Raw genomic sequence first — 8,394 nt, 5'->3', positions numbered from 1 at the left:
CAGCTGTGGCTGGGTGGGAATCTAGGTCCTAGGTTGCCTGTTTGCTCGATTTTTCGAGAGAAATCAGGAATCCGCATTTTATGTGCAAACTTCTGACTTAAATGTTGGCCCGCAAATTTTCCAAAACAAAGTATGGTCCAACAAAACATTACTGTAAGCTGGATTTGACCTAAGTGTCTCCTGTTTGCAACTCTAAATAATCAAGTTGGAGGTTATTGTCTAGGATAAGGTCATAGCTCAACCATTTTGAGGATACAATGAGTTCTCTTTCAGTCTCAATCTTCCCCTAGAGTGTGAATTCCTTGAAGGCAAGAACTGTGTCTTCGTTGATCACAGCTGTAGTCTCAGTATCTGAAACTGCCTGGGGCAGAGTGTTGCTCAGTGCTTGAATGAATGAGTCCGTGCTGGCTGTGTTGCGACGGTCACTGCCCTTATCTGGTCACGTGCAAGGCAGCAGAGAGGTCACATGGTCCAGGAAGTTGAGCTCTGGTCAAGAACTTCCTTGGGCAGGAATCTCCAATCAGGTCATCCCTGATGGGTTTACGGGGTTGGGGCCAGAAGTCAGTCTGAACATTCCCAGGGTCTGGATATCACAGCTCCATCTTGAGGATAAAGGAGGTCTTCCTCATCCCCACCCCACATTGTTCCATCTCTCTTCTTTCCACATGGACTTCGAGACATCTCTGCAGGTTGGAGAGGGTTGGGGTCTAACACAGACAGAGGTTGCTGCCTTCTCACAACACAACTACCCACATCTCAGATGATTTAGGAGACCGCTTTTTAGTTAGCTGCTTTGTATACAAGATGGCAGAACTTGAGAGAAAAACTTAGGAAGGGGTGGGAGAGGCTGGGCTCAGGCTATTACATAATTTCTCAGAAGTTTGTTTCCTAAAATGCGTTTTGTGCAATGCTAGTATGATTGATTAGCTATTACTTGAAAAACAAAAGATAAATACATTTGGGGAACACGTTAAACAGGTTTCTTTGCTGTAGGACCTTTCAGAGGCTTTTATATACTAATTTACATTATGAAACCCCTTTAACAAAGTATAATACACAGTTCATCCTAGACTAAGCCGGCTATCTCTTAAGAGTGTGTTCCTTAACTCCAACTAAAAAATCTTAATTTATTGCCTTCAAAAAATAATTGTCACATATAGTGGAATGATAAGTAACTTTGCTCTGTATTTTCCAAGTCTCCTGTAAATGTGTTATCATACTTTCATAATTTAAAAAATTAACAAGAAAGAGGGAAAAAGTTTGTCCCTTGGAAATCACTGCTTTGAAAGTCGTCTTTCTGGCTCTCAGGGCTGTGGTTCCAGCTGTCATCTTCTTGTGACTTTGGAGGCTTTTTCTACTGCCCAGAGGTGGGGTCTCTGCGGAACTTTTCAGATGTGGCCAGGGTTTGGGTTCTGGGAGGGCGGGGACCCAGGGGACTGCTATCCACCCTTTCACCTCCAGAATCCCTCCCTTTCCCAACTTCATCCTAGCCAGAGGTGTCCATGGTTAAGCATAAGCTTGCCAGCCCTTGCCAATGGGAATGAAGAATTCTAAACCCATGCCGGGACATCTCAGCACATGGCCCAAGTAAGGAAACCTCTAGGATGAAAGTAACAAGGCTGCCTCTCACTTAGTTGGGGAGATGAGCTGTCTCTCAAATTCTTCCTACCCCAGAGAATACAGTGCTGAGCTCTGGGGTTCAATGGGCAGGCTCCCCTTTGAACACAGTTCCTGGATTCAATGTGGCAGTCAAGACTGCCCATCATTCCTGATTTCTGGGACCTTTCATACGAGGGATAGGGCGAGGGGGGCATGTGAGTTGGGAATGGGCAGTGGTGGCACCAGCTTGGATGGAGGTGGGATAAGCAAGGGTCTTTGAGGTGAAGAGGGGACTGAGTTCTGAGCTCCCTTGCTACGACAGGAGACCGCCAGGAGAGGGCAGTGCAGAGCCTCTGCCTGTCTCTCTTGCTCTCTGTCTTAGAGAAGATACCTCTGCCGTGATTGTGCCAAACTTGGCCATCTTTCTCCCCAGACTGGCAAACTGAGGACACCCAGAAAGCCCTCTTCCTAGGTCCCTTTCATGGGTAGTCGAATGAACAAGGATTATGGTAAGGCCTCCAAATTTCCTCTGGTCCAGGGTCCCCGTAACCCTTAACCACATGAAAAGAGATCACGCACCAGAATTAAGGTAGGTAATAAGGTTTACTGAAAACTCGGCCACATTCAGTACTGGTTTGGTGGATACATCAGAAGAGGTTGCATAACATTAGGCAGGTGGAGGGGGGCTGGGAGGAGGATGTGTGGGCACGTGTGTGCAAGTGTGTGGGGTGGGATGCCTGTCCAAAGTGATAAGTGGAAGGGTGTATGTGTGTGTGTGCATGTGCGCATGTGTGTGTATGAACAAGAAAAATGAAGCAGAACAGGAAACATATTTGTCCCACTGCACGTTGCCAAAGTCTCACGCCAAAAAAGCTAGACTTTCTTCTACCTATGGCATCAAAAGGGAGTAAAAAAATGATTGGATCACCCAGATTATAAATAAGGTTATTTGTTTCTCAAAAATCCCTATTAAAACATTAAATATCAGCTCTTTTGGGGGAAGAAATACATTCATTTCAGGGAGACCTCAGGAAAGCCACCATCCTTTTGCTCCACCTTACAGGGCCCTGGCAGGGGGCCCTCAAGTTGAGCCCAGCAGCCAACTCACATCCTGCTACTGCCAGAGATGGCCAACACATAACTGACAAATGAAGCTGCAAGTCCATTAAATTAAATTCAATGGAAAACACACGTGTGATCAGTCCTGTGGTTCACAGCCGTAGGGGTGGGAGGGAACAGGAGGGCGGGGTGCCGATCCTGGGGGCCTGGGGGTGGATGCTGTGTGTCAGGGCAGATGGTGGGAAGACTCCTCCTCCTTGCAGAGCCCAGGTTCCTCCAGGGCTGTGGTAGGGATGGTGTGTGGAACAGTGAGGCAGGTGGGTGGGCACCTCCCCCCCACTTTGGATATTGATGAGAAGGGGGATGTAGCTAGCACCTTCTCCAACCCCTGGCTTCACACTGGGCTGGATGCTTCTTTCCAAAGTTTCTTCTGCCTTCTCGGAAGGATAGAGTGAAGAAGAAAGGATGAAGGCTGGTGGAGCCAACCCCGGGGGCAGAGGGACAGTGGCGAGGGACAGGAGGGGTGGACAGCTGCCAAGCTAACCTGGCTCCACCCTCTCCAACAGCCCATGGAAGGCGTGGAACGTCTGGAGAGCTCCATCCCAGGGCTGCAACATCTGGCCTAAGAGACCACTGACCACCTGGGGACGGCTGTGGTTCCCCAAGGTCACCTTGATATGGCTCCTAGCCCAGGTCTTGCCATCTCCTTGTGTCCTGGAGCCAACCCAGGTGAAGGGCCTCCACTTAACCTCCTATAATTTGAGCCCACCAGCTTACCACTGATTTCCAGGAGATAGACAGAGAGAGAAGGTGGCTCTAACGGCTCTCGTCCCCCTCTACCAAGTCCATGGGCCTTGGAGGACCGAGGGGAGCCCTAGAGAATCCAGGTCCCATCTTATTCTACAGGATGTAACCCCTTGGCCCCCCTCTCCCTCCAGCCATGAGTCATGCATTCTGGTTCCCTCTTGCCTTTGAATGTCTCTCAAAGAGCTGAGGACCCTGTGGAGGTGGAGCCCAGACCCCCTTTGTCTCTTTCCTCCTGACTCGGTTCCCTGGCAGAGGTTCACTCCATGAACAGCATTGATCCATGTCCCAGCGTGGGGCTTGTAAACAACTCAAGTCCTTCAGTGGCAGGGGCATGGGGGTGCCCTCTGTCCTCAGGGATGTGGTGAGTCCAGACCTCACTCCTGCCTCTCCGTCCAGGCTGCTCGACCGGCCCCGCCACGCTGAGTCCTCTGCAGTACTAGGGAAGTGGGGCCGGGGTTCTCGGTGAAGCTTGGTGGTTGGGAAGGAGCGGGTGTTTTCTGTGCATTTCCTCCAGCTACTGATTCCGGGAAGCCAGGGCCCAACTTCCTCTGTGCTGCCTGCCCCGTCCCCTTCCCCCCCACCCCAAAGCCCTCCTGATGACGCTCCTCTCCCGCTCGGTGACCAGTGCCACCTGGGCGGCTCGGCTACTCCAGCGAGTCACTGTGTTCCAAGCCCAGGTCGCTGACATTCGTCGTCTGCAGCTCGTCCGCCTCCTCCTCCAGCTCCTCCTCCTCCTCCTCTTCTATCTCATCCTCCTCCTCTTCTTCCGTCCCGTCCAGGGAATCGTCGTGTGCCGCCATCATAGCCTGCTGCATGGCCATGGTGGCGTTGTCTGAGGACAAGGACTGCAGGTTGTCCAGGTTGATGGACCCTACGGGAGAGAAGAAGGCCAGGGTCAGGCCCAGGAGCCCCTGTGGATGGGGTGGTGAGCGCCTATACTGGACAGTTCCCTGGTGTGGAGACTCCCGTCCATCCACCTGTCAGCCACCCCTTGCCCCATCCCAGGCAGCAGCACTCCTGGGTACCACTTCCTGCCATCTTCTGTGTAAGTGTGGCAGACACTGTTGCCTTTCGAAGAATTCTGTAAGTAGGTATTGTCATCCCCGCTCTAAAGAGGAGGAAATAGTCTCAGACAGTTGAGTCATTAGCTCAAAGGAACACAGTCAGGCATGATATTGCTGAGCTTCTCTCTCTGGTGTGTTTGGCTGAAAATCTGTTAATTTCTACTCTACCTCAAAAGACTGTTGCCCACCACACAGAAACTGGTTCAAAGCCATATACATGCACGTATACATGAAGGTATGCACGCACACGTGTACACCTCCACTCCACTTCCCACACAGAGCTAGCTTCACATGCCAAGCTATAAAATGCCTGGCTCATGGCTCGTTGAATTATTCATTGTGCACCAGGCGACCGGCAATTAGAAAAGTGTATACGGAGGGTGTGATGGAGAAGCTGGGAAAACAAAACTCTTCCTGGCCTCCGTTCACAAGCCAGCTGCCTGCCTCAGTATTTATAGATGGCCCTGGCTCCTGGGGGACTGTGAAGACACCGATGGGTGCTAAGATACTTCGGGTGGGTGTGGGGGTGAGGAGGGGGGCTCTGCTGAGCAGCCATTGACTCAGATGCCCACCAGTGGACTCCCCCTCATCCTGGTGAGATTGCTTTTGACTTGTTAAAATATATACCAAAAAATCCCCTTCTTTCAGGCTTACGTACATCCTTTGGCGGGGATCAGGAGAGTTAACTATTGTGACAGAGCTGACGCTGTCACTCAAGTGAGTAGACGTTCAACCCTTGACTCTGCACAGCCGCACTCGTAGGAACTGCAGGAGCCCCTCTTCCATCCCCCCACCCCAGGCTCTAGAGTACCCTCAGCCCCAGGTCTTACCATCAGGGTTTGTCCCTGGGGCACCGCCCTGTTGCTGCAGCACCCCTGCAGCGATGGAATTGGGCCAAAATCTTTGGGTGGGCCGGTGCTGCGACTTGATTTTCTTGGCTTTGGGGGCAGGGTCGGGGTTGCTGGCATCAAGCATAGGCTGCAGGATGCGTCTTCGGGCATTGATGAACCTGCCCCGGGGTCAGATGGAGACAGGTTAGCCACCACTGGGGGGCGGGAATGTGTGTGCGCAGGTGTGAGCATATGTGTATGTACACGTGACAGGTGCAGACGTGTGCAAGTGCACACACATATATGCATGCATGTGTGTGAGTGTGCATGGGCGCACGTGTATGCACATGTCCTCTGTGCATGCACGCTCATGCATGTATGCACACGCGTGCATGGGCGCACATGCGTATGCACACGTGTGCAGGTGTGAGCATATTTGTGCACGTGCAGGTCTGTGTACATGGATGTGTACATGTGAGCTTGTGTGTGCACACGTGTATGTATGCATATGTGAGCATGTGTGCAGGTGTGCAGGTGTACCCACATGTTCAGAGAGCACTAAGCTGCTTCTGGACTCCCACCAGCTGGTCCTTGAATGGAGCAGACTGGGGGTCTGGTCCAGGGTATGAAAGCACAGCAGTGAGGAGCCCTGGGCACCAAGGAGCTTATGCGTTCACCAGGGGCTTGGGGACCACAAGTTGGGATGAACGTGTGAGAAGACCTGGGAATCTGCTCCAGACCCGTCAGGACTGAACAGTGAAGGAAGAGCTCCTTAGTCAAAAGCACTAACCTCTGACCTCTCTCTGGGGGGCCAAGGGTCCACTCCCACCCACCAGACCTTGCCCTCTGAGATTCCCGTGACACCCTGGCCAGCCACAGAGGAGGGAGCGCGGGAGCCCTGCGGGTCAGGCCTGTTGCCTCCTCCCTCCTTCCGGCTCCCAGCTCTGCAGAATGTTTTAGCTTGAGCTCTGTTTGTTTACACAGGTGGTGAGCAGAGCAGATAACCCCTGGGGGCCTGGGGGCCTGAGATGCAGCCACCCTGTGTGTCTGTTCGTTTTCCGTGATGTTCTTGACACAGCTTCCCAGCAGAGGGCGCTGAGAAGCTGCAGATGAAACTCTAGGTGTGGATTTCAGCTTTCTGTTTCCAGCCAACATGGGAGGGCTGACACGGTGGCTGGGCACAGACTGAAGTGAGCTGGGCACTCCCAGCTTTTCCCCTGCTGTGCATCCCCCTGCCGAGCAAGTGGCCCCTGGGTCTGAGAGCCCCTGGGCAGGCAATGCTAACTCACCAGTTATTCACTTGCAAGAGGGTGAGGTTTGTCTGGGCTGCGATCTGCCGCTTCTCATCCTCCGTGGGGTAGGGGTGCTGAAATGAGAGGTAAAGAGCTAGTGAGGGGTGGGCACATGGTGACCTGGTCCCCCTAGAGACCATGCCTACGACACACGCAGCATCCCAGGCAGGCGGCCTCAGTGGTTTGGAAGCCCAAACAGGGGAAAGTTAACGTTTGCTCCCCAGAAAGAATGGACCGCTGGCCTCGAGGGAGGCTGCTCTGTGCCTAAGGAGGGCCACCCACCCTCAGCCCAGCCCCTCTTTGGTGGGGACCCAAGTGGTCTCCCAGGAGCCGGTACAGTCCAACAGCGGTCGCTCCCACAGCACCGTCACATCCTCCAGCCCACATCCTCCCCCCGGCGGGCAGGTCAAGCATGATCTGCATTAGGATTTACAGTGGCCTCCAAAGCCCAGGGGACTCTCAGAAGGTGGTAAATGGGGTGAATGAATCCGTTTAATTTACACTAACTGACATTTACTGAGTATCTACTCTGTGTGCAGATTCATGTAGGCATCCTAGGAGATGAGATAAATATAAGGACAACTACAACTTGTATAATATTTCACAGCCTGTGAAATGCTTTCATGCACTAACTTCACTTAATAAAAGCACCTCACTAAAACTCAGTAAGGGGCAGGTTAGGGGTTGTTCTTCCCACTTTACAGATGAGGAAACTGAAGAACCATCTCCATTGTCCTCCAGAGGGTGGCAGCAGCTTGGAACTCAGTTCTCCTGACTGTGGCCCGGGAGCCCCCATCACCGCGCGCTGCCACTTTGTGACATGGAGTCAGTGTCTTTGGAGGGGGTGAGTGAGGACGTGGGCCAGGGCCTTCAGTCCCTGCACTGATTCCATGCTTGTCTGTCTCTCAACCTGTGCTTCATGAGGGCAAAGACCAGCTCGTATTAATTCATCTTATTAATGTATTCCCAGCGCCCTCCACATGTACCTAATGCACAAATGACGTCATGACGTCAGTGACATTCAATAACACCCAGTGAAAGGAAGCAGACACAAGGCAGTAGATGCTGGGATTTGGGTGACGAGCACCAGAGAAGCTTGGAAAGAGCAGTGGGGTGTTGGCCAGAACATTGGGAAGGCTGCACAGGTCACATTAAAGACTGGGAAATTTGGGGGTGGCAGTGGGTTAGGGTGGTGAGCCCCATGATGACCAGTTCTATGTGTCTTTGTGTCTTTCTCAGGCCTCTGCATGCCACCTGGTACCTGGCAGGCTGGCAATAGGTGTGATGAGAGTCTGAATGGGTTGGAGCCTTGCCCAGGCAGCTAGGGGAGGTTTGGCGGCTCTTAGGGTAGAGGGCCCAGCTGTCCTCAGGTTGAAAACATCCCCTTATTGAGGTGGTATGAGATACTGGAGCTTGGGTCTTCCAAAGTCCTGAAGACCAGGACTCAGATTTTTGCTCTGTCATGACAACCGGTGAGATCTCCGGAGCATCGCTTTACCCTACATCAAAAAGTCATGTCATGATTAAACGAAACTGTACTCGTAAAGTGCTCAAGAGATGGCTCTTCATAATATTATTGGATGATGCTGGCAAGGTGCTTAAAGCTGTCTGAGGGATGAGCTTGAGATCAACAGCCTCGGTGGAACGCTCATTATCAGTGACAAAGGAAAGCAACCTCTTCAGTGGCCTCAGCGTCCCCCGGCTGAAGCAATCGGGATTGTGTGTTGTTTAAATTCACACCTC

At 52.3% G+C, this 8,394-nt stretch overlaps 1 protein-coding gene across 1 annotated transcript in view; it reads right to left on the bottom strand.

The window, feature by feature from the left end:
- PKNOX2 (PBX/knotted 1 homeobox 2) overlaps positions 2,374-8,394 on the bottom strand; it is a 103,929-nt gene continuing 97,908 nt past the window's right edge. The window contains exons 9-11 of the mRNA XM_018043220.1: positions 6,649-6,725; positions 5,360-5,538; positions 2,374-4,336 (exon numbers count right to left, since the gene is read on the bottom strand). Of these exons, the coding sequence (XP_017898709.1) occupies positions 4,110-4,336; positions 5,360-5,538; positions 6,649-6,725 (483 nt within the window). The 3' untranslated portion in view covers positions 2,374-4,109. The remainder of the gene's footprint in view (positions 4,337-5,359; positions 5,539-6,648; positions 6,726-8,394) is intronic.

This window comes from Capra hircus, chromosome 29 (assembly GCF_001704415.2).
Source record: "Capra hircus breed San Clemente chromosome 29, ASM170441v1, whole genome shotgun sequence".
Taxonomy (NCBI): domain Eukaryota; kingdom Metazoa; phylum Chordata; class Mammalia; order Artiodactyla; family Bovidae; genus Capra; species Capra hircus.
This window is presented reverse-complemented; position numbering and strand designations above follow the sequence as displayed.